The following is a 26,500-nucleotide window of genomic DNA, read 5'->3' as shown; positions in this document are numbered from 1 at the left end:
TTCCCCTTCACCATCGTCTTCACTTCCCTTCTCTTTTCGTTCCCTTCTTCTTTTCAATCTTTTTCTCTCTTATCTTCCTTTCTATTAATATCTTCTACTCTATTTTCTATGTCCATATCTATCTGTCAATCCTCTTTCCCCTCCTCCCCTCCTAAGGTTAATCTGTGTCACTATTTCTCTCTTCTTTTTTTCTTCTTCTTCTTGTCCTTCTTCTTCTTCTTCTTCTTCTTCTTCTTCTTCATCTTCTTCTCCTTCTCCTTCTCCTTCTTCTTCTTCATCTTCTTCTTCTTCTTCTTCTTCTTCTCCTTCTCCACCACGCCTTCCTTTCTCAATCGATTAGTTTCCCCTTCATCTTTTTTTCCCCATCTTTTTTCCTCCGTCCGTCACTTTCCACCTTCTACATCACTCCCCCTCTTCTCTCTCTCTCTCTCTCTCTCTCTCTCTCTCTCTCTCTCTCTCTCTCTCTCTCTCTCTCTCTCTCTCTCTCTCTCTCTCTCTCTCTCTCTCTCTCTCTCTCTCTCTCTCTCTCTCTCTCTCTCTCTCTCTCCCCATCTTCATTTCCTTCTCTCCCTTTCCCTCACTTCTTATCCTTCTTTCTCTCCTCCCTTCCCATTTCTTCATATTATTTTATTTGTTCTTTTATTTATTATGTTTTATTATTATTTTTTCCCCTTTAGCTGTACATAAAGGGCAGGGACAGGGAGGGGCGAGGGAGAGAGAGAGGATTGACAACTGGGCATAGAAAATAGAGTAGAGGATATTAAAAGGAAGGAAGGTAGAGAGGAAAGTTTGAAAAGAGAAGGGAAGTGAAGACGATGGTGAATGGGGAAAGGAAATAGATGAAAAACGAAGATAGGAAGAGATTGGAACGAAGAGGAGAATAGGGAGAAGGAAGAAGGAGAAGAGGGGGGTGAAGATAAAAGAGGAGAGAAGAAAAAGAAACGAAATGGAAAGAGGAGAATAGAGGAAGAGAGAGAGAAGTAGGAACCTAACGAAGAAAGGAATAAGGAAGGAAAAAGGAGAAGAGGGCTGAAAGAGTTGACATGAGAATAAGTAAATGGTATATAGGACACGGCAGGACAGGACAGGGCGGGGAAAGGGAAACAGGAAAGCATAACCCACTTGGCAATGTTCGTCCTAGTCACCTCCTCCTCCTCCTCCACAAGGCCGCCGGGACACAAACAGACCTTCGATTCGTGACAGTCAGCCGGGGGTCAGAAGCCGCCCCATTCACACACACACACACACACACACACACACATGGATGTCATTAGCCGGCCAGACAGACAGAAAGATAGACAAAAAAAGGGTGAGAGAGAGAGAGAGAGTCGACGGTTTAATTCTCTTAATATAAATAGTTGTAAAGAAATTCTACATTATTAATATTACTTGAGAATTATATTAGTTTAACGTGGATTTTTTTTTATATACGTTTTTTTTCATGTTCTTAAAAATTGTTACATTGATGAGGATTTTCTATTGTTGCGTGATTAGTTTATTTTACTAACTAACAGACGGATAAGAGGTCAAAGATAATGCGTTTGATAATATTGACTCAGTAATTTATGTTCGAAAATGCGTGTTAGTTGTCTTTTCTTTCTTTTCCTTTCTATCTTTTTATCTGTCTTACTTACTCATTTACATACTTTCTATCTGTCTGTCTTTCCTTTCTTTCAGTTTTTTTATTCATTATTTCTTTCATCGTTTCTTTCTTTCTTTCTTTCTTTCTTTTTTACTTTCCTATTTTCCTTCTTTTCTTTTTTCTTTCTTCCTTTCATTCATTCATTCTTTCTTTCTTTCTTTCTTTCTTTCTTTCCCTCCTATTTATTTTCTTGAGCCAGGTCGCTTCCACTTCTTCCCTACACGCAGGTCATCACAGGAAGACAAACAAAGAAAAAAAGAAAAAAAGCGGCTTAGGTCACTCATGCCATCCGATCCCTTAACTAAATATATCCTTTAGTACTTGCAAATATTAAATCGTAAAGATAAGTCATATAAGTACATTAGTGTGAGTAAACAAACTACATGAAATTACTTATACATGAGAACAAAAAAGACTGAAATCCAACCTTATGTCCTTATGTTCTTAAGTTCTCTAAATAAACAGAGTGAAAGGGTATGTTAAAAGGGTGTTGGGTACCTGCTCTTGCACGGGAGGGAGAGAGGAGGCAGGATGAGAGGGGAAGGAGGGGAAGGGAGGGGGAAGAACATGTGAGGATGAGGCATAAGGAATGGGAGAGGAATGTAGGGGAGGAGGGAATGGTTACAAGGACAAGGGGAAGGGGGGGAGGAAGGAGGAATAGGAGGGAGAGGATGATCAAGGGGAGAGGTTAGGCATTCGACCAGGGACATGTGGGGAGGTTAAGTTGAAGGGCAAGTAGAAGGAGGGAAAAAGTTGAAGGTAAGGAGGAAGAAGAGGGGAGCTAAAGGATAGGAAATAGAAGGGAAAGGTAGGAGTTTTGAGTGGAAAAGAATGAAGAGGGGAAAGAAAAGGGAAATATAGAAGTTGAGAGAAGAGGAGTAGAGAGGGGGAAGAAAGGGGATGGAAACAGGAGCCAAAAGAGGGAAGGGTGTAGTTTGAAGATAGAGGATGAGAGAAAGGAAAGGGGAGAGAGGGTAAAGGTAGGAAAAAGAGAGGAGAGGTAGACGTTAAGAGAGAAGGAGAGGAGAAAGGGAAGGAAAGAAAGGGGAAGGATGGCGGAGTCTTTATAAGGGAAATGGGTAACAGATAAAGTGTTAAGGGAAGAAAGGGGAGTGGGGAGAAAGGAAAAGAATAAGGAAAGCAAGGGAAAAGGGAGAGAAAAATGAGGGTAGGGAGAGAGAGAGAAAGAGAGAGAAGAGGGAGAAAGAAGGAAAAACTAGGGAAAATAGGGAAAAGGGAGAGAAAAATGAGGAGAGAAAGCAAAATGAAAACGGGGAAAGGACAAAAGCTAACAGGAAAAAGAAAACAAGGAAAACAGGAAAACAGGGACAGAAAAGTAGATAGATAGATAGATAGATATAAAAAGAAAGGAAGGAAGAAGGAAAGAAAAAGAAACTGAATCAGAAAAAGAAATACAGATAAGAGATAGAGAGACAGAGAAAGAGAAAGAGAGAGAGATGATAGGTGTGTGTGTGTGTGGGGGGGGGGGGGGGGGGCACAGGTGAGCAAGAGCCAACAGGTAGGCATCACAGGTTGGCACTCGCCCCGAACCGTGGCACCGCTCACATCCCCGCGCCGGTACACTGGGCCAAAAAAATACTGTCACTGTGAACGATGGAGCGGGGAGTGAGCGATGACTTGTGGAATGGGAATATCTGGAATAGTCTCGGTCTTACCTCCTTCTGTATTTGATCCTTCCTTACTTCCTTTCTATTTCTATCGTGTTTTCTTTCTATCTTTCCTTCTTTCTTTCGTTCCTTGTTTCTACCTCCCTTTTTTTTCTTTATTTGTTACTTCCGTATTTCCTTTCCTTCTTTTTTGCGATTCTTTCAGCCTTTTTTTTTTTATTTGTCACTCCTTTTCTTCCTTTCTCCCTTCCCTCCTACCTCTCTTTGTTTCTCATTTCGTTCGTTCTTTCTTTTCTTTTTTCTTCACTTTCTCATTTCCTTATTTCCTTCCTAACTTTTTTATCATTTATCTTTCCTTTGTAGTTTTCTTACTTGATTTCTTTTCTATAATTCATCCTTCCTTCCTTCCTTCCTTCCTTCCTTTCTAATAATAATCTTACTTTCATTCCTTCCTTTCTACATTCTTCTTTCCCCCTTCCCTTTTCCATTCCATCCTTCCTTCTTCTATAGTTTCCCCTTCCTTTCCTACGTGCGTGTCATTAACTTTCGTCCTTAGTCATATTCCTTCCTGCAGTCGGTATGGTCGATGTGACTGTGTGTGTGTGTGTGTGTGTGTGTGTGTGTGTGTGTGTTGGGCGCCACCTCTAACCCAGCGCATCAATAAGCAAACATAAGCAATAAAGAAAAAAAGAATGATGTTGTTGGTGATTGCCTTTAGGAAGCGATTGAAGCCTCCTGATGAATGGGTCCTCGCTGGGTGTGTTTAGGACATTATCGAAGTTTATTTACGTGTTTATTTACGATGTGTTTGTGTTGGTTGTTGTGTTTATGGCGCAGATGTTTTGTTGGGGTGATTTTCTGAACATCTTGGGATAGGGATGAGGTCGATAGTGGTTTTTTTTTCCTCTTTAATCGTCACTCTCTTCCTTCCTTCCTTCTTTTTTCCCTTTCTTCCTTCCTTCCTTCACACTTCCTTTCCTTCCTTCTTTCTTTTCTTCCTTTCTTCCTTCCTTCCGTCCTGCGTCATGTCTTCCTTCCTTCTTTCTTTTCTTCCTTTCTTCCTTCCCTTTTCCTTCCTTTCTTCCTTCCTTCCCTCCTGTGTCCTGTCTTCCTTCCTTCCTTCTTTTCTTCCTTTCTTCCTTCCCTTTTCCTTCCTGTCTTCCTTCCTTCCTACGTTCCTTTGTCTATGTTCGTTCATCCGTTCGTTCTCTCTTTCTGCCTTTCTTTTCCTTCCATTTCACCAGCCATCCTTTCTTCCTTCCTTCTTTCCTTTCTTTCTATACCCCCTTCCTTCCTTCCTTCCTTCCTTTCTATATATATCTTTCTCGTTTATTTATTACTTCCTTTCCTTCTCTGTTTTTCCTTCTATTTCACCAAACATCTTTTCTTCCTTCTTTCCATTCTATATCCCCCTTCCTTACATCCTCTCATCCTTTCTCTATCCATCTATATAAATGTACGTTAATCTATGTAAATCCTCTTCCTCTACAGCCTGAGGGATCATAACGAGAACTTACTGGCCCAGGAGTCCATCACGGAGCGCATTCAGCACGTGACAGCACGGGCCCAGCACCTCGACGGCCTAATGTTCCCCTCCGGCCTCACCTCCGCCTCCTCCTCCGCCCCCTCCGCCGCTGCTGCTCCCGCCCCCGCCACGACGCCCTCCCCGCCGCCGCCCTCGCCCCCGGAGCCTCTCTCGCGGGCGGAGACGGAGTATGAGGTCAGTTCGGCCTTCTGAGACGCCCGGCCGCTGGTGTGACGCTGCCTGAGTGGTCCGCTGTGTGTTGTAGTAGTGTGGTGACGCACGCAAACACGCAAGCACGCCCGCACGCACGTTTGGTTGTACCGCACGTAGTCACCCACGCACGCACTTTAGTTTCGGCACACACACACACACACACACACAATACCACGCATGCGCACTCCACACACACACACACACACACACACACACACACACACACACACACACAGTACCGTCTTAGCCACGCACCTCACACGCCTTCCAAAGAGAATAAGTAAATGAATAAATGAATAAAGAAGTGAATAACCGATACTTAACTCACGAGGTAAATTGCAGCTTTGAAATATAGGAAGTAGATGAACGTCACTGAATATCTTGAACCACTGAAAGCAAGGAAAGAGATCTACAGAATATTCACACGTAATCTTCCTAAATACGTGAGCAATCTTCAATCATTAGAAGAGAACACAGAAGACAGCCGTAGAATATTAACTTACAATCTTCAACACGTCAACAATCTTAGTCATTTGAAGGGAATACTTTAAGGGCAAGAATACTTTACCTCATTTCTGTACAGCCCTAACTTTTTCTTCTTTATTCTTAACTAATTTAGCCTCGTTCAATCTCTATAGTCTAGTCCGTTTTGCGGTCTTATCAATAACATCTTCACTTACTTAAAATATATTGATAAACGATTAATTAGACGGAGTTACTTGTCTTTGGGAGGTTGTTAAGAGGTTGCGTCGGCTAAGATGGATTCAAAACTGCATGATTCACATACATACAGACAGACGCACACCTTGAATAGATAGATAGACAGGTAGATATAGACAGATAGATAAACAGAAAGACGGGCAGGATAGAGAGCTTAGAGGATTTATTTATTAAGAGAGAGAGAGACCCTCCCTGCCCGTCTATCTGTTGTTATCAAGCCTGTTTTGTGTTTGTTCTTGCTGTTGTTGTTGTTATTGTTATTTTATTGTTGTTCATTAGTCTTAGCTCCTGTAGCAGTGTCTGAAGGCGCCGACACACGAGCACTTATCGAAATGTACGGAGATGTGCACTGAGGCGACGCGCAGCGATAGCCTCTTATGCTCCCAATTCTCCTTACTTACGGTTACGCCAAGTTTCTACCACGGTCAAGCCAAGTTTCTACCACGGTCAAGCTAAGTTTCTACCACAGTCAAGCCAAGTTTTTACCACGGTCAAGCCAAGTTGCTACCACGGTTAAGCTAAGTTTCTACTACGGTAAACCCAAGTTTCTACCACGGTCAAGCCAAGTTTCTACCACGGTCTAGCCAAGTTTCTACCACGGTCAAGCCAAGTTTCTACCACGGTCAAGCCAAGTTTCTACCACGGTCAAGCCAAGTTTTTACCACGGTCAAAACTCAGCTTAAAATTGCCGAAAAAAGTGCTCGTGTGTCCTCGCCTTAAGTGTTTGTGTAAGTAAATAAGTAGTTAAGTGTTGGCCTTAGTAGTGGTGGTGACGTAACAGTACTGACAAGGGGGTAGTATGGCCAAGAGAGAGAGAGAGAGAGAGAGAGAGAGAGAGAGTGAGAGTGAGTGTGTGTTCGTGCGTAGGTTGGTGTTTCTCTCTCCGCTTCACGTGTTGATGCAGAAGAGATGGACAGCCTTCCCCCTTTTTTTTCTTCTCCTCTCCTCTCCTCTTCTCTCTTCTAGTCTTCTCTTTACTTCTCTTCTCTTTCCTCTTCTATTTTCTTTTCCTCTCCTTTCCTCTCTTTTTCTCTCATTTCCTTTTCTTTTCTCCCCTCTCCTGCTCTTCTTTTTTTCTTCCTTTCTCTTTTCTACTTTTCTCTCTTCTATTCTTTCCTCTTCTCTCTTTTCTCTTCTCCCTCTTCTCTTCTCTCCTCTGTACCTCTCATCTGTTTTCTCTTCTCGTATATTCTCTCCTCTCCTCTCCACTTTAATTTCTCCTTTTTTCTCTTCTCTTCTCTAATCTTTTCTCTATCTCTCTGTCTATCAATCTCTTCCATTTCCCTTCCTTTTCTTCCTAATATATGAAAGAATGCAAGTGAATGAAGTCGAAAGCAAGAAAATACAATAAATAAGAGAAAAAATATATACACACTAATCCTTTTTTGGGGGTATTAAAGAAGAGACAGTCAGCTGATGGTGAGTTTAACTGAGGCTCCGGAATATATGAAGATAGTGATGGATGGTGAAAATAGTGACAAAAAAAAGAATGAATGAAGTTTGACTCGAATTTTCTGGAGTGGAATACTTTTTTCAATTTTTTTTATTTATTTATTTTTTCTTTTTTTCTTTATCAACTTTTATTCTCCCCATTATAAACATTTGTCTGTGTTATATTTTATCCTTTTGTTTGTTGTTTTGTTGTTGTTATTGACGAGTAAGTAAGTAGTGTTTGTTTGTGCGTGTGTGTGTGTTTGTGTGACTTGTCTATATTGTTGTTGTTGTTGTTGTTATTGTTGTTGACCTATTATTATTTTTTTTTTCGTTTCCTAATAAAACTACTGACGAGTCCCTTGTTTGTGGCACCTATAGCACCCTTGGCACCTCTGTATGTGTGTGTGTGTGTGTGTGTGTGTGTGTGTGTGTGTGTGTGTGTGTGTGTGTGTGTGTACCTCTACCTGTGTGTACTTCTACCTGTGTGTACCTTTGTGTTTGTGTGTGTACCTCTACCTGAGTGCATGTGTGTGGTTATGTGTACCTCTCTACCTATGTGTACGTGTGTAGCTGTGTGTACGTGTCTCTCTGTGTGTAGCTGTGTGTACGTGTCTCTCTGTGTGTAGCTGTGTGTACGTGTCTCTCTGTGTGTAGCTGTGTGTACGTGTCTCTCTGTGTGTAGGTGTGTGTACGTGTCTCTCTGTGTGTAGCTGTGTGTACGTGTCTCTCTGTGTGTAGGTGTGTGTAGCTTGTGAGCACTGCATGGCGTGAACACTGCATGGCACCGCTCTCCCCCCTCCCCCGTACCCTTCAAGGCGTGGGCACCAGGGTAGAGGAAGTATTAGACATCCCCGCACCATCCCCCCACCCCCCCACCACATCGCCTTCACTCTATGTGCACAGGAGGAGGAGGGAAGGAAGAGGGGAGGAGGGGAGCACTTTGGCACACTGGGTCCGCTGAGATTTAAAGGCTGGTATTATAAGACATTTTCGTTTCTCATACCAGCTATTTCTAAAGGTCAAAGAGGGGGTCATTCGGGTTCTAATGAGTGTTTCTTTAGGTTCAAGGTACAGAGGAAGGCTCAAACTACCACCAGGGTCATAAAACTATTCCTGGAAATGCCCACAACTCCTACGAAAGCCTTGTCAAATATGTGTTCTTGGGCGGCGAAATGTCTTAATACGAACCTTTAAAGTACCCCCGCACCCTCACCTCTTGCCTTCTCTCGCAGAATGCACGGGAGGAGGGGTGAAGGGTAGAGAGAAGCACCTTGGCACTGTAGGCTGTTAGTTGCTTAGTCTGTTGTAGTTAATGAAGTGGCTGTGTGCCCTGATCTTATCGCAGACACTTTGGGTTCATGTAAAAAAATATATATGAAATTATAAGAATTGTGTACTTGGCTCTGGATATGAGAGGATTATTATATGAAAAGCTGATAAAATGTTAAATCTATTCAAATGTTATATACTAAAAATTAATAGAAATATGTCTTTGATTATGGGTATGTGAGGCATTAGGTGTAGAGACAGCAGAGAGAATGTTAAGTATATTCAAGATGCTACGTAAAGGTACTGGGTATGAGGCAGTTGTTAAAGGGAAAGCTTGGAAAATGTTAAGTATATTCAAAAGTCTTAATATAGAGCGTGTTGAGAAGCCGTACTGAGGATGTAGGGCTGGGAGGTGGTGGCGCAAGCAGGAGTGTTAATAATCCTGTACAATAAATGTTATTAGAGTCTGGGATGCTGTGAGTTTGCTTGAGTTTACCGTTTCATATTATATAAGAGTAGAGCACCAGCCCTCGTTTTCTATGCAGTCCAACTCACAGAAAACGATGTGGGGTAAACTGATATTTGTACCGCCTAACGGCTAGTGAGGGAGACTGATGCATTTCGACTGAGTATGGCGTAAATTGGACGACAGAATAATGAAGGGGATGACCAAGGAGTGAAGTGGGTAATTAGAAAATGGAGTTTATGAGTACTTACAGAATGAGTTGAATGACCCAGATGACTCATAAATGACTGATGGAGTGATTAAGTAAGTGAGGATGAGACAGAGGATTGGAAAGGACTGAATAGATGTGGAGCAAGATGGAAAGGAGCGATGGTTAGCTAGTGCAGGAGACGCTAGTGAGGCAGGGGACTAGAATGAGGCGTGGAAGAAGCTTGGGAAATAGGGGGAAAAATGGATAACTTAAGGGGGTATTACACTGGGCAAATTTTCCGTAGATCTTCAGTCAAACCACGATTTCCGCTAACGTGGTTCACAATTGTTTCTTGTTATTGCTGCTGATGATGATGGTGAGTAATACCGTCGTCCTTCAAGATCGTACGTTAGAAAAAAATCGTTTGACTGAAGATCCATGACTCTCGGAAACATATAGGCGAGAACACAGACGAAGACGAGGGACGTTTTTGTTACCCTTGAGTCCTTTCCTTGCTGTAAGATAAAGAAAGCGGTAGGGAGATTACAATGACCCAACCCAACCAAACCAAACCCCAACCCAACCCAAATCCAACCCAACCCAAACCCCCAACCCAACCCAAACAAAAACCCAACCTAACCCAACCCAAATGCAAACCCCAAACCCAACCCAACCCAACCCATATATGTGTGTACGAGTGTGCGTGTGTGGTGTTTCAGGGAAGCAGCGGAGCCACTGAGTACTGGACGTGTTCGGATTGCACCTGTACAGACTCCGGCTCGTATCACACCTGTCCAGAGTGCCAGCAGCTGCAAGACCTCTTCCTCCATGACGACACGCGGCCGCCCTCCGAGGATGACCTGCCCCTCGACGAGATCCTGAGGCGGAGGTCGAGATCGAGGTCCAAATCAGGCTCCAAGGGCAAGGATGACACGGCGAGGCGGCGCAGCAGGTCAAGGTGGGTCGAGGTCATGGGGGGTTGTTGTTGTTGTTGGGGGAATTATTGTTGTTGTTCATTTTTTTATTATTCTTATTTTTCTTGCTCTTGTTCTTTTTCTTCTTCTTCTTCTCGTTTTCGTTCTTCTTTTTCTTTATTTTCTCCTTTTCCTGCTTCACTACTACTACTACTACTACTACTACTACTACTACTGCTACTACTACTACGACTACTACTACTACGACTACTACTACTACTACTACTACTTTGACTCCAACCCCACCCCCACCACCCCCACCACCACCACCGCCACACTCTTTCAGGTCGCGGAGTCGGTCCACGCCGCGGCAACTGGACGACGACCCGACCAAGACGCGGCCGAAGACGAAGCGGGAGGCGCCTCAGGACCACCCCGACGCCATCGAGCGGGCGCGCTGCCGCTCCCGTTCCCGCTCCAAGTCCCTGACGCGGGAGATCGTGGCGTCCTTCAGGGAGTTCAGGGACAAGGTCACGCGCGGCAGGTGAGGGACGGCGGCTGTTAAAGTCCTACACAAGTCTGAAGTCCGTTTGGGTGTGGCCGAGCCTCCCCCAGCGCTGCCGCCTCTCCGCAATACATCGCTCATAATTATGTCAGCCATTAACTATTTAACCCATCCGCTGTGATTGGCACGTATTTTGCCTTCACTGGTAGCCTGGTAACATACAGTCCCAGGTCTTTCTCTGCCTCTGTGGTGGATAGTGGAGTGTTTCCCATGTGGTATTGGTATGTTGGATATCCCTATCCCTTCACTGGTAGCCTGGTAACATACAGTCCCAGGTCTTTCTCTGCCTCTGTGGTGGATAGTGGAGTGTTTCCCATGTGGCATTGGTGTGCTGGATATCCCCTCCCAAGGTGCAGGACTTTACATTTTTCTTCATTGAATTCTAGCAGCCACTTTTTGTTCCATTCCTGTAGTTTATTGAGGTCTGACTAGAAAATCCGCAGTCAAGGGGTTAAAATTGTGTATCAAATATTCTGTATTCCCTCCCGCGGCCCCGCTGAACACGACTTTCTACTCAAGCTCATCCCTATACTGTCCAAGACCCTTATGCAAGAGGAGAATATCGGGACACCTCTCCACACGAAATTGATACCTTTTTTGGTCACTCTTCTAACTCTTTTTATAGGGCCAGTGATTAGCGGGCTTTATTTTTCTTCCATCATTGTTTCTTTTCTTTTTTGCCTTGAGCTGCTTCCTTTGATGTAAAAAAAGGATAATAAGGCGATATAGCGCTATGGATGTGTCGCTTTTTATAATAATAGCAATGAACCGCATAAAATCCATAACACGAGACAAGTTTGCTTTCCTACGGTGTCATCGATCAAGGGCACCGTGTCACTCCCCCTCACCTCCACCGGCAAGGACAGCCTCACCGGCGACCGTCCTTGCTTGCCCCGAAGGCTAGGCTTGGCAACGCTGTGGCCAGGGGACTCCTCGAGCGGCCCCGCCCAACCGGACTTCATAGCTGAGTCTGGCGATAGGAAACTGTTACTTTTTTTCTAATTTAAAGATTTTGTGTATTTTTTCAGATAAATTCAAAGCCATAAAAGATAGGCACGATGAAACGCCCTGATCGTCAACCCTTTCCTTACACTTTTTTTTTTTTAAACTTAAAAAAAATAATGTTCTGAAGCTTGACCACACTTTTATTCCGATTCTTTTTTTTATATATAAATTAAAATCCTCTACGTTAAAAAAAAAGCCCCATAAAACGCCTTGAGGTAAAAAAAATAATGTTCTGAAGCTGACACTTTTTTTTTATTTTCTTCTTTTTTTTTATTATTAATTGAAATCCTTTTATTAATACGTAAAAAAAAAAAAAAATACAACGCCTTGAGGTAAGACCATCATCCACTCCTTCCACATCTTTGGAAAATTAAGAAAAAAAAAGACCTTACCTGACCTGCGCCTCCTCAGGTCACGTTCCAAGTCACGAGAGCGCAAGGCAGCGGCAACAGCGGCGGCGGAGACGGAGGCGGCGACGGCGGTGACGGAGAACGGTGACGTGCAGAAGGCGGCGGCGGCGGAGGATGTAGGGCGGGAGGAGCAGAAGCGGATCCCCGTGTTGGTGCAGAGGGAGGCGCAGACGTCCCCGCCCTTGTCCCAGCCAGCCCCGACCACGCCAGACAAGGTGACGGGGAGTGGGGGGTGGGGTGGGGGAGGTGTTGGGTTGGGTTGTAATTTTTTGTATTTTCCTTGTTTTTGCTGTATTCGTTTGCTTGGGTTATCTCGTTTTATTGTTTTTGTTATCTTCTTTTTCATGTTGTTGTTATTGCTCTTATTCTTCTTGTTGTTCTTATAATTTTTAAACCCCTGACATCACCATCCCTGTTGCCAGACGTCCCCCTCTCCCCCCCTCCTCCCCTTCTCCCACCCTACCTAACAGCCCTTCCCTCTCCCCCCTCCTCCCCTTCTCCCACCCTACCTATCACCCCTTCCCTCTCCCCCCCTCCTCCCCTTCTCCCACCCTACCTATCACCCCTTCCCTCTCCCCCCCTCCTCCCCTTCTCCCACCCTACCTATCACCCCTTCCCTCTCCCCCTCCTCCCTTCTCCCACCCTACCTATCACCCCTTCCCTCTCCCCCCCTCCTCCCCTTCTCCCACCCTACCTAACACCCCTTCCCTCTCCCACCTCCTCCCCTTCTCCCACCCTACCTAACACCCCTTCCCTCTCCCCCCTCCTCCCCTTCTCCCATCCTACCTATCACCCCTTCCCTCTCCCCTCCTCCCCTTCTCCCCACCCCTACCTAACACCCTTCCTCCCCCCTCCTCCTTCTCCCACCCTACCTAACACCCCTTCCCTCTCCCCCCCTCCTCCCATTCTCCCACCCTACCTAACACCCCTTCCCTCGTGCAGGCGTGGCGGGAGGTGAGCAGCGAGACTCGTCGGACGCGGGTGGTGCTGCACGGTGGTGACTCTCAGGGGGATCGAACCCTGACACTGGAACACGTTACGTCGCTCAGGAGGCCGGACGACACCACCGACTCCCGCACCGCCAGGGACTCCTACAGGTGAGGGTCCTTCAGGGGGGTTGTTGTTGCTGTGTTTGGGGTTCCTTGGAGTCCTAGGATAGTGTTTGTTGTTGTTGGTCTTGTTCTTCTCCTTCTTGTTCTTCTCGTTCATGTTCTTGCTTTTTATCTTCTTCTTTTTCCTATATTTTAAACGTATCCTCTTATTCCTGACGTCCTTACGTACTATCTATCTATCTATCTATCTATCTATCTATCTATTATCTAGCTATTATCTATCTATCTATCTGTATCTATGTATCTATATATGTATCTATGTATCTGTATCTATCTATCTATCTATCTATTATCTAGCTATTATCTATCTATCTATCTGTATCTATGTATCTATATATGTATCTATGTATCTGTATCTATCTATTTATCTATCTATCTATCTATCTGTATTTATCTATCTATCTATCTATCTATCTATCTATCTGTATTTATCTATCTATCTCTATCTTTCTCACTCTCCCTGTAGATCGTTGACTTGTATTGCCGTATTAAAAAGTATATGTGTTTTTCCATATCTAACGAAGTACTTTTTTTTGTAGATATATATTGTACCTGTAGAAACTGGTTGGTGTCAGCCTCTTGAAAATCCCTATTCTTAACTTGCTATTGTATTTCTGTGGCTATTGTACTATTGCATTATCCACAATCACTACAGTAACTTCACAATCCAAGGAAAACTTCAGTAACTTGCGAATCAATTATTATCCTAACTTATGGATCTTGCCGTCGATGTGTTTTGCTGTATCGCTTTGGGTGTCGCTGTATTGGGCATTGCAAGGTTGTGTTATGTATTTATCATCTCTATCATCTCAACTTACTTATAAATCCTTGCTTATATCAGCTTATCAATCCTTCCGTAACTTGCCATGAATGTGTACTGCCTTGGGTGTTGCTGTGGGGTATTGCAAGGTTGTGTTGAGGTGATGGGCGCAGTGCTGGGGTGGTGGTGTTGCTGTGGGTGCAGGTGTGTGGGCAGGCATGGGCAGGTGTATGCAGGTGTGTGGGCAAGTATGGGTAGGTGTGGGCAGCATGGGTGGGTGTGTACAGGTGTGGGTAGCATGGGCAGGTGTGGGCAGCATGGGTTGGTGTGTACAGGTGTGGGCAGGTGTGGGCAGCATGGGCAGGTGTTGGTCGGTGCACACTCACTCACTCAAAAGGCCTGGCATGAATTTTTCCACATTGCATGGTTCTCTCTCTCTCTCTCTCTCTCTCTCTCTCTCTCTCTCTCTCTCTCTCTCTCTCTCTCTCTCTCTCTCTCTCTCTCTCTACCCATTTCCTCTCCATTCCTCCCATGCTCATAATTCTCCTTTCCTTCCCTCTCCTTCCCTTCTTCTCTTCTTACTCTCTGTTTCCTCTCCCCTTCCCTCTCGTTCTCTTCCTTTCCTTTCCTTCCTTCTCCTTTCTTCCTTAACACCTACCAAATGTTTTTTCCTCCTTCTCTCTCTCTCTCTCTCCTCCCACGCTAGTATGTCACCTCTTCCTCATCCATCTCTGACTCATGCCTTCCCTCCTCCACCTCCTTCTCCTCCTCTTCCTCCTCCTCCTCGTGTCCTGGTGTGACGCGGGTTGTCGCATGGAATGGTTTGCCCGGTGAATGATTTTGAACAGTGTTTGTATCAACCTTTCAACCTCCCTCTCCCTCTCTCCCTCCTTCCTATCCTGCCTCTCCTTCCTCTTATCCTGCCTCTCCCTCCTATTCTGCCTCTCCCTCTATCTCTTCCTCCTATTCTGCCTTTTCCTCTCCCTTCTTCTATCCTGCCTCTCCTTCTCTCCTCTCCCTCCTATTCTGCCTCTCCCTCTCCCCTCTCCCTCCTATTCTGCCTCTTCCTCTCCCTCCTTCTATCCTGCCTCTCCCTTCTCTCCTCTCCTCTGCCTCTGCCCTCCTTCCTTCCCTCTCCTACTCTTTCTTCCATCCTTTTCCTCCATCTCTCTCCCTCTCCTCTTATTCCTCCTCTCTCTTCCTCTTTCGCTCCCTCTTACCTCACTCCTTGTCCGTTACCATCTATCCTTTGCCCCTGTGCCCATACCCCCTCCCTCCTCATCCTCCTCCTCCTCCTCCTCCTCCTTCCTCTCGCCGTGAATGGGTTAGAAGCGGACTTGTCAGTTGGTGTTTGTTGCGCGTCACCCAACGTTGAGAGGATGCAAAGGGGGCGACTGGGGAGAGGGGGGGAGGAGGAGGGGGTGTTGCGTCATCCCTCTATATATGTGTGTGTGTGTGTGTGTGTGTGTGTGTGAGTCGTGGGAGGACCTGTTAACCTCTAGCTTCCGCTCTCTTTCTTTTTCTCAATAACACACCACTCAGTGCACCCCCTCTCTCCCCCCCCCCCCGCACCCCCCGCCAGGTCTCGCGTCCCCCCCCACCCCCCCCACCCCCCATGCACACTATAACATCTCGCTGGTCTCGGTCGTGGTCTGGGTCACTTCGCTTACCAGGCAAAGGTCTTCCGGGTCTTCATGCAAACCTTTCTTTCTCTCCTTCCTTTCTTGCAGGTGGCACTCTCCACCCCCTACCACCACCACCTCCACCTCCACCACAGCTGCCTCTCCTCCTCCACCACAACCGCGACCCTCCTCCACCACCACTGCTACCTCCACTTTCCACACCCCTTCCACCGAGTTTCCTTCCCTTCTTCGACCACAAGCAATTCCTACCACCTCCTCCTCCTCCGCCGCCTCATCCTACACCTCCTCCTCCACCTCCTCACCCGTTCACCGCCCCCCCACTGGCACCTCTCCTCCTCCTTCTCCTCCTCCGCTGTCCTCGGTCGCCGCCTCAGCCTCAAGTCAGCCCCAAGTGTCGGCCGCTCAGCACCCCTCCGCGGCGGCCGACACGCCTTCCTCCCCCCGGTCTTCCAGTGCTGTGTCCCCGCCCGGCACCTCCACTTCACCCTCCACTTCTACTGCTGCTGCTGCTGCTGGTACTGCTTCTACTGCTGTGTCGATTTCTGCACCAGCCTCCACGTCAGGTGCTTCTGTGCCTTTCCCGCCTTCTGCTTCCCCTGCTGTGTCGTCTGTGCCGCGTCAGGACAACACAGAGTCGCCGGCCTCACCTGCGTCTCCTGTCCAGCCGCTGCCGCGCTCCACACCTGTCGCCGGGCCAACCTCTGAGCCACAAGCCGCTGCCCCTCAAGACTCTCCTTCTGTCCAGCCGCCGCCTCGCACAACACCCGCTGCCTCGGCGCCTCAGCCTCTGAAAGGTGTATCTCATGAGCCACGAGCAATAGTCCCTCAAGATTCTCCTTCGGTACAGCCGCTGCCGCCTCACACCTGTCGCCTCGGCGCCAACCTCTGAGCCACAAGCCGCTGCCCCTCAAGACTCTCCTTCTGTCCAGCCGCCGCCTTCACCCGCCGCCACTTCTCTGTCCGCCTCAGCCTCTGAAAGGTGTATCTCATGAGCCACGAGCAACAGTCCCTCAAGATTCTCCTTCAGCAGCCCAGCGGCGGCACGTCTCCAGCGTTGTCTTTGCCCAGCCGAAGCTCCCCGCCACAGTCTCCTCACAGCAGCAGCAGCAGCAGACTCTCTCCCCTTCAACACTTGCCTCCGCTGTGCCGCCTCCCTCTGCCGCCTCAGCACAGCCTCCCTTAGTCTCCCCCAGTGCTTCCTCTGACCCCAGGCTCCCGCCGCCTCCCTTCTCCCTGACTCGCCCTCCTCCTGTCTCCGCCGCCTCCACTAAGCACACTCTTCCTGTAGCCTCCACTGCTTCCCTAGCTCTCGTAACATCTCCTGAGGCGGCCTCTGTAGCATCACCCTCGTCAGGCCAGCCGCCCGGCACGCCCTCGCCTTCCCCCGCACTCACGCCTCTTCGGGGAGCAGACCAAGAGCCCTCCGCGTCCCCGGCCCGCGACGGCCCCCCTCCGGCGCCCGCGCCCGAGGAGTGGTGGCCGGCACCCCCTGACGAGCCGCCGCCCGAGGAGCCCACCCTCCTGCAGGTGAAGCCAGTGCCGACCCGCCTGGCCGACGGGCTTGGCAGCGCCCCGTCCCCCCGGTCCCCCGCCCCCACCCTCGACACACATCCTCCCCAAGGACTGCCTCCACGCCCTCCTGCCCCTCGCATAGAGTCGCCGCCGCCCCCCCGGCCCCCCGCCCCCTCCCTGAAGACCCTCCTCGCCGAGCATGACGCTCCGCCCCGCCCGTCCCCACCAACCTCCCCGCGTGAACTCACCCCGCCCCGCCCCGCCCCACCAACCTCCCCGCGTGAACCCACCCCGCCCCGCCCGTCTCCCCCAGCTTCCCCGCATGAACTTACGCCGCCCCGCCCCGCCCCGCCAGCCACCACGCGTGAACTAACGCCGCCCCGCCCCGCTCCGCCGGCCTCACACGACCCCCTAGAATTGTTCTCACGCCCTCCTCCTCGTCCCGACCCACCCAGCGACGACGCTGACGACGAGCGGGAGGCGACGCCGCCGAGGCCGCAGCCGCCGGTCGAGTACGAGGCGGCGCCGCCCCCGCGCCGCCCCTCGCTGCCCACCATCCACGAGTTCTCGCCGCCCCTGGCCGAGGCCGAGGTGGAGGAGGCGCCGCGCCACGGCGAGGTGAGGCAGGCCGCCGCGCCGCCCATGCCCAGGCCGCCCCAACTCACCCGCTTTACTCCTCCCAGACCCTCAGAGGCCGACGCGCCCCCCGTGCCGCCGCCGCCGCTGCGTGACCCCGGAGGCGAGGCGCAGCAGGGGGTGAGGCTGGTCCCCGTGGAGGCGACCCCAGAACACTCCTCGCCGTCCGACCATCCCTACACTTCCTCGTCCCCGGACAAGTCTGGCACGTCCCCCGACAAGGAGTCAGACCGGGAGGCCCGCAGCGCCACGCCCCGCACAGGTGAGTCCCGCACCTGTGTCCTGGGTGCCAACACTCCCTTACCTTCCTCCCTCCCTCCCTCCCTCCTGCCTGTGCCGCCCGGACTTTTAATGTCAACGTTGCCTAGCAATGAGGAGTGTTCATTCCCCCCCCCCCCCACACACACACACTCCCCCACCACACTGCGCTCCCTCCTGCTGCTCCTCCGCGGAATGTTAACGTGCATGACACCTGTTAAACCTTGCGCCTCCTTCCTGTAAAGGTAAGCGGCACAGGCAGGAGCTGTCGTCCCCCCAGACTCTTTCGGCGCGTCAGACCCTTTAAGACCGCCACAGGTAGACCTTTACGCCCGGGGCTGGTCATCTGCCTCACCCTTACATGAGTTTGGGGATAACGCTTGAGGGTGGAAACAAAACAATTATGCAAGAACCTTTTAGTGTAGTGTCAATGTTGCCTTTTAATGGTGTCTTTTTTTTATCAAATTATTTGTTTCTCTGACACAAAATACCACAGACAACTTCATTAATCTTTTTCAACCACTCCACCCACTCATTCTCACCCACTCCACACAGCCTTCCCCTCTCCCCAGTCTCCCCTCACCCCCTTACACCCCCCTCTACCCCCCCCAAAAAAACTCGCTTCCACTTCACTCATCCCCCTCCCCCCCCTCCTCACCCCAAATTCACCCCTTCTTCCTCCTCCCCATCACTAGCCCCTCTTTCCCTTCACTTCCAATATCTAACCTAACCTAACCTAACCTAACCTTCTCGTCCCCTTCTTCCTCCTCCCCATCACTAGCCCCTCTTTCCCTTCACTAACCTAACCTAACCTAACCTTCTCGTCCCCTTCTTCCTCCTCCCCATCACCAGCCCCTCATTCCCTTCACTTACCTAACCTAACCTAACCTTCTCGTCCCCTTCTTCCTCCTCCCCATCACCAGCCCCTCTTTCCCTTCACTTCCAATACCTAACCTAACCTAACCTAACCTAACCTTCTCGTCCCCTTCTTCCTCCTCCCCATCACTAGCCCCTCTTTCCCTTCACTAACCTAACCTAACCTAACCTAACCTAACCTAACCTTCTCGTCCCCTTCTTCCTCCTCCCCATCACCAGCCCCTCATTCCCTTCACTTCCAATACCTAACCTAACCTAACCTAACCTAACCTAACCTTCTCGTCCCCTTCTTCCTCCTCCCATCACTATCCCTCCTTCACTTCCAATACCTAACCTAACCTAACCTAACCTAACCTAACCTTCTCGTCCCCTTCTTCCTCCTCCCCATCACTATCCCCTCATTCCCTTCACTTCCAATACCAAACCTAACCTAACCTAACCTTCTCGTCCCCTTCTTCCTCCTCCCCATCACTAGCCCCTCTTTCCCTTCACTTCCAATACCTAACCTAACCTAACCTAACCTTCTCGTCCCCTTCTTCCTCCTCCCCATCACCAGCCCCTCATTCCCTTCACTTCCAATACCTAACCTAACCTAACCTAACCTAACCTTCTCGTCCCCTTCTTCCTCCTCCCCATCATTAGCCCCTCTTTCCCTTCACTTCCAATACCTAACCTAACCTAACCTAACCTAACCTAACCTTCTCGTCCCCTTCTTCCTCCTCCCCATCACTATCCCCTCATTCCCTTCACTTACCTAACCTAACCTAACCTAACCTAACCTAACCTAACCTAACCTTCTCATCCCCTTCTTCCTCCTCCCCTCATTCGCTTCACTTTCAATACCTAACCTAACCTAACCTAACCTTCTCGTCCCCTCCTTCCCTCCACCAGGCACCCGAGGAAGCGTAGACGGAGTGGACGTGACTGGCCCCGTGAGCTCCCCGCGCCCCTTCGGTCTCCCGCCGCCCTTCCCACACCCGAAAGGCGGCGAGGACGAGATAGAGAGGAAGCTGCGCAAGGTAAGTTACCACCCGCCTCTACTGCGCATGTGTTTGGACGAGTGTGTGTGTGCGTGAGTGTGTGTGTGTGGGGGGGGGGGGGCGTTGATTTCAGACCAGTGTTGTAGGTAAGTGTGTGTATGTGTGTGTATGAGTGTTTTTTTTTTTTTTGTATACCTATATAAGTGTTTGTTTAGTGAAGTCTCATACACACACACACATTTTTATATACGTGTGTGTGTGTTTGTGTGTGTGTTTGAGGGTTGCTTTTTTTCATGTACGTGTAGTTATGTGCGTGTGTGTGTGTGTTTTTCTTATGTGTTTCTGTAGGTGTGTTGGTGTGTGAGTGTGTGTGTGTGTGTGTGTGTGTGGGCAGGTAACATTTCCACCTGCACACACACACACACACACACACACACACACACACACACACACGCCTAAATACTGAGTGTCTTATATTATCCTAGTATAATCTTGCTTCTCCGCTTTGTTATCTTAGTCATACCTCGCTTTTTATTCATTGAGGACTTGCCAATGTATATTTTCCTCTGATGATTTATTTCTTTTATTATCGTTGTTCCTTGGCTCTCAACACACTGACCCTCCGACCACCTCCAGTGTGTCTGATGTGCCGAGATGAGCAAGTCCTCTCACCTACCTTGCTCCACCTGTGTATTAATTAGTCGTGTTTCCTTGTATATCATGACCCGGCAGTGTGATCTTCCCCACGTTGAGGTACGCCCATGGTCACCCTCTGCAACAGTACCAGAAAGGCTATATAATCCACAAAGCCAAAGGTCCTTATCATTAAACGTATCGAAATCCCTTTATTAGTATTCCCAAAGCCTCAGAGAAGATTGAGATTTCATGAATGATTTTGCAGTTCCACCCGAAATTGACCTCTTTATTGGCCATTCTTTCCATTTCTCTTTTATAGGAGCAAAGATTAGCGGGCTTTTTCTTTCTATAATTTTTTGTTGCCCTTGAATTGCTTCCTTTAATGTAAAAAAATGTTCTACCCGAAGCTGACCTCTCTTAGCCATTCTTTCCCTTTCTCTCTTATAGGAGCAGAGATTAGTGAGCTTTTTCTCTCTATACTTTCCTTTTGTTGCCCTTGTGTTGCTTCCTTGACTGTAAAAAAAAGTTCTACCCGAAATTGACCTCTCTTAGCCATTCTTTCCTTTTCTCTTTTATAGGAGCAGAGATTAGTGGGCTTTTTCTCTCTATACTTTCCTTTTGTTGCCCTTGAATTGCTTCCTTTACTGTAAAAAAAAGTTCTACCCGAAATTGACCTCTCTTAGCCATTCTTTCCTTTTCTCTTTTATAGGAGCAGAGATTAGTGAGCTTTTTCTTTCTTTACTTTCTTTTTGGTGCCCTTGTGATGCTTCCTTGACTGTAAAAAAAAATGTGTAAAACTGTCACTAGGATCACACAAACAAGGACTCCATGAAAACCCCAACAACCTCCACGTTTAGAGGCTTTTCAATCTGGCAAACTTAGGGGTTAATACCTTTAAGAATCCTTTTCTCTTTACAGCAGAGGAGACAGTTCAAGGGCATAAAAAAAAGACAACAAATGTGAAAAAAAGCCCGCTACTCACTACTCCTATAAAGAGTTAGAGGAGTGGCCGAAAGATAGGTCAATTTCGGGAGGAGAGGTGACCTGATAGATGGATGCTCCTGAATAGAGTAGAGTATTGGCCAAAGCCTTTCCTAACGTGAGAAAAATTACACTGTCGGGGTGGAAATGTGAGTGGCAACTTGATTCTCTAAAGACGAACATTAACATACAATTGGATAACCGCCGTCCTGGTAAACACATGATTGGGTAAACGTTTGTATTGGCAACGCTGTGGATACGAAGGGAAGGGAAGGACGCCTCGTTCTAACACTTGGAGGAATGCTTCTTTAAATTTTTTAGTCACTCTTTAAATATTGTCACACTTTTCTGTTTGTTTTGGTGCGTCTTCTTCAGCGGAGGAGTTTTTCTGTGTACCGTGATGGAATATAACGTATCTTTTTTTGTTCTTCTTAGTTGTTTATTAATTTTATCGTTCAATATTAAAAAAAGACTTACTGAAATCTTCGTCAGTTTTGTATTCCTTAAATTTTATACTTCATTTATTTTTTTTCTTTCTTCCAGTGTATGAAACTCTAATTGGATATGCCTTTCTTCATGTTTTTCTGCTTTCAAATTCCGATAACACATCTTTTTTGTTCTTCTTTATTTGTTTATTAATTTTATCGTTCAGTATAAAGAAAAGACTCACTGAAATCTTCGTTAATTTTGTATTCCTTAAATTTTATATTTCATTTATTTTTTTTCTTTCTTCCAGTGTATGAAACTCTAATTGGATATGCCTTTCTTCGTGTTTTTTTTTCTGCTTTCATTTTATCGTTCAGTATAAAAGAAAAGACTTACTGAAATCTTCGTTAATTTTGTATTCCTTAAATTTTCTACTTCATTTATTTTTTTTCTTTCTTCCAGTGAATGAAACTCTAATTGCATATGCCTTTCTTCGTGTTTTTTTCTGCTTTCAAATTCCGTACTTTTTTTGGTTCAGTAAAACAAAACAAAACAAAAAACAACTGTGACTTTTATTGTTCGTTTTGGACTGTAATATCCCTTTCCTTCGTTTGTCTTTTCTGCTTTTTCTTTTAAATTTTCTATCATTATTTTGTACAGTAAAAAAAAAAATACTCGTACAATTGGAACTTTCCTTTTCCGTTCGTTTTGGACTACAATATCCCTTTCTTTCGTTGGTCTTTTCTGCTTTTTCTTTTAAATTTTCTATCATTATTTTGTACAGTAAAGAAAACTACTCGTACAATTGGAACTTTCCTTTTCCGTTCGTTTTGGACTATAATATCATTTCCTTCGTTGGTCTTTTTCTGCTTTTAAAATCGATTCTTATTTTCGTCCAGTAAAGAAAACTACTGGCATAACTTTAACTTTTCTTTTCGTTTGTTTTTACTTTCTTTTCGTTTCCTTCAGTAACTATACAGTGCGTGAAGGGCCTCGGGTAATCCTTGGTCCTCCTCGCTCGTTGTGGCAGCTCGTGACGTCACCAAGAGTCGTAGTTACCATGTTCTCGCTTCCACCTTAACCTGCAAAGAACCTCGTCTCGTATCCGTGTTCTCATAATCTGGTTTTGTTGAGTTATTTTCCATGACTCCCTCGCTGGTTCGTGTCTTTTCCTTTACAAACGCTACTTTACCTTTCTGATTTCTTTTATTATTAATTTTATCTACTTGCTGTTTCCTTCCTTCGTATCTGCCGCTCCTGAAAACTCCGCTCCGTTCTCTAAATTATCTTGCCTGTTTCCAGCTCTTACTATGTTATTTTTTTTCTGCCTCAGTGACTCTTTTCGTTAACTCATTGGACCTCACTTCATTTTTCCTTTGCAAACCATTAAGTGTTATTTCTTACTTCGAACTTCCAAAATTTATTTCATTGGGTTGTCCACTTAATTATTTATTTTGGGTTAGTTATCCTGCAGCGATGTATTAGAATTAGCAGGTGTGTGTGTGTGTGTGTGTGTGTGTGTGTGTGTGTGTGTGTGTGTGTGTGTGTTTAGGAGGCGTCAATAGATGGAGTAACACAACACATAAACGTTCCCTAAACGCACCTTGACAGCCTGGGTTCCTTAGTGTAGCCACAGCCACCAGTGTGCCAGCCTTACTAACCTCGTGACTCCCCGCCCCGCCCCGCCCCGCCTGTGCACGTGCCGTTTGGTGTCTCAGTGAGTGTTGTTGTTCTCACACACACGTGTTGTGCCGCACGGCGATAACATGTTCATTTGTGTTCATATAATAACACGTTTATGGAACTAACACGAAAACAGGATCATTCTTGTTAAGAAATACAACAAAAAAACGTTATATATATATATATATATATATATATATATATATATATATATATATATATATATATATATATATATATATATATATATATATATATATATATATATATATATATATATATATATATATATATATATATATATATATATATCACTGGCAGCTATTATAATTCCATGTGTGTCATCATGAAGGCATAGTTCTAAGCAAGTGTCTTCATCCTGCCTTCCTTTCCTCACGTCCCGCCGCTCACCATTACTGCAGAAGGCGGCGCCCGCCGGGCCCCGCCACACACAGCCGTCCTGCTCAGTGTGGCCAGCGTGCCCGTGTGGGGCACAAAGGCTGTGCACCGTCACCTGCTCGTGACCACTACGCACACGAATTTACGCCCCTGAGCGTTAGTAGAAGCTCTCGGTATTTTGTTTTTTCTTTCATCAGATTTATTTTCTTTGAGTCGTCAGGTAAATGTTTCCTTGTGGAACAAGATTCCCCGCACTCTGTATAACTTAGTCCCACACGACCCGCCCCGCCCCGCCCCGCCCAGTATTTCCATGAAGCCAGATTTTCCTGGGCCATGGCGTGCGCGAGGCGTCGCCGCAACGCGCGCCTCTTTATCTGCGAGGAGCCGCACGTCCGCATCAACACGTCCGCAACAGGACGTCCAGAACAGCTCATCCGTAAAATTTAATCCCAATCAGCACGTCCGTAACAAGTCTTTCCTAGCACGTCCGTAACAGCATGACACAGCACATCCGTAACAGCACGTACGTAACAGCACGACCGAAAGCCGAATCCAAAACAGCACGCCCAGAACAGCACGCCCAGAACAGCACGCCCAGAACAGCACGCCCAGAACAGCACGCCGTAACAGCACGTACGAAACAGTGCTTCAATTAATGGCACACACACACACACACACACACACACACACACACACACACACACACACACACACACACACCTCATCTACAAGCAGCACATCAGCAGGGTTGCGGCACACACAATAGTTCTTGAGGCGCCATCCGTGTCAGGCGCTGCGTTTACTTTGCCTTTTGTTTCTTCTTCTGTGATCTTGGTTTGGAACGAGGAAAATACTGGTTCTTCCTCTCTTCCTTATTTCTGTCTATTCCTACTTTATCCTTTCTTATTCATGTTCTTTGTATCTTTCTTTCGTGGATCATTTATTATATTATTTCCTTGATTTCCTCCTCATCTTTTCTTGTCTGTTTTAGTTCGCTGTCCTTTCTCAGGTGTTTTCTCGTTATCCGGACTCACCTGAGCGTTGTACCTGTCCGCCTCTGATCCAGGTAACTCGTGTTTGGGGAAGAAATAATCATGAAAAAAAATGGAATGAGACAGACATAGATAAATAGATAGATAGATAAATGGGTCATCATACTCAGAATCATTGCTATCATAATCATCGTCACTATCATCCTCACTTTCATTATCCTCATCCTCACCATCACCATCATCATCATCACCATCATCATCACCATTAATGTAAAAACTTGGTGATAGGAAGAAGAAACAAACACCTGCTTACTCACTTTCCTATCCTCCTCCTCCTCCTCCTCCTCCTTCTGCTCCCCGGCATGCCCAAACAGGCTGCTCCCCTGACCTCTGCCCCTGAGCCGTGGTGTGTGACCTGCACTGCATGACCTGCATAACGAAGCCTGCCTCAGCCTGCCGCGACGTGCATGGCGATAAGGCGAGGGTGAGAGACGTGACCTCGTGCACATGGCCGCTTGGGGAGGAGGGGGGAGGAGGGAGGGAGGGGGGATGTGTATGTTGGGGGGCGGTTGTGTGTATGTGTGTGTGTGTGTGTGTGTGTGTGTGTGTGTTCAGATGCACGTAGAGTTATTCCTTACCTGTGTGTGTGTGTGTGTGTGTGTGTGTGTGTGTGTGTGTGTGTGTGTGTATGTGTAGGCCTCCCTCATGTGTACGTAGCATTCCTGTGTGCGTAATTAGGGCTGGTGTGTGTGTGTGTGTGTGTGTGTGTGTGGTTGGGGGGTCGTGTGTGCGTGTGTGCGTGTTCGGGCTGGCAGATGGTTCCCTGTGGATGGTTCCTGGGCGTTGACACCTGTGAGGGATGGTGTGTGTGTTTGTTGGTTACGCTATTCCTTCATTCCTTCCTTCGTTCATTCATTCATTCACCCATTCATCCTTTTCTTCATCCATTTATCTATTATTTCGTTCATTATGTTATTTATTGGAGTTGACACCTGTGAGGGATGGTATGTGTGTTTGTTGGTTACGCTATTCCTTCCTTCCTTCCTTCATTCATTCATTCACCCATTCATCCTTTCTTCATTCATTTATTTATTACTTCATTATGTTATTGATGTTATTGACACCTGTTAGGGATCGCAGGGTGGGGGTCGTACATGTGTTTGTCTGTTACGCTATCCCTTCATTCCTTCCTTCATTCATTCATTCATTCACCCATTCATCCCTTTCTTCATCCACTTATTCATTACTTCATCTATTATTTCATTCACTTATTCACTTTTTTACAGCAAAGGAGACAGTTCAAGGGCAAAAAAAAGGAAACAATAATAAAAAAAAGCCCTCTACATACATATTCAGCTTCATTTTTTCATCATTCACTAAGTAATTCACATATTTACCCTGTTTCTTTATCTATGCCTTCTCCTTATTTCATCTCTCTCTCTCTCTCTCTCTCTCTCTCTCTCTCTCTCTCTCTCTCTCTCTCTCTCTCTCTCTCTCTCTCTCTCTCTCTCTCTCTCTCTCTCTCTCTCTCTCTCTCTCTCTCTCTCTCTCTCCCTCCGTCTTCTTCCTCCTCCTCCTCCTCCTCCTCCTCCTCTTAACCAGTTAGTCAGGTCGAGTTGATGTCT

The 26,500-nt window shown here is 46.9% G+C and overlaps 1 protein-coding gene across 6 annotated transcripts in view; it reads left to right on the top strand.

Moving 5' to 3' along the window:
* The window catches only part of LOC126988203 (titin-like), a 304,476-nt gene that overhangs the window by 86,211 nt on the left and 191,765 nt on the right, over positions 1-26,500 (top strand). For all 6 annotated transcript variants that reach the window (XM_050846148.1, XM_050846145.1, XM_050846147.1 and 3 more), the window contains 7 exons: positions 4,762-4,990; positions 9,807-10,045; positions 10,348-10,545; positions 11,983-12,196; positions 12,924-13,078; positions 17,692-17,906; positions 19,670-19,797. In XM_050846148.1, the coding sequence (XP_050702105.1) occupies positions 4,762-4,990; positions 9,807-10,045; positions 10,348-10,545; positions 11,983-12,196; positions 12,924-13,078; positions 17,692-17,906; positions 19,670-19,797 (1,378 nt within the window). The remainder of the gene's footprint in view (positions 1-4,761; positions 4,991-9,806; positions 10,046-10,347; positions 10,546-11,982; positions 12,197-12,923; positions 13,079-17,691; positions 17,907-19,669; positions 19,798-26,500) is intronic.

Source organism: Eriocheir sinensis, chromosome 68 (assembly GCF_024679095.1).
Source record: "Eriocheir sinensis breed Jianghai 21 chromosome 68, ASM2467909v1, whole genome shotgun sequence".
Taxonomy (NCBI): Eukaryota; Metazoa; Arthropoda; class Malacostraca; order Decapoda; family Varunidae; genus Eriocheir; species Eriocheir sinensis.
The sequence above is the reverse complement of the archived record's forward strand: the minus strand, read 5'-3'. Positions and strand labels throughout refer to the sequence as shown.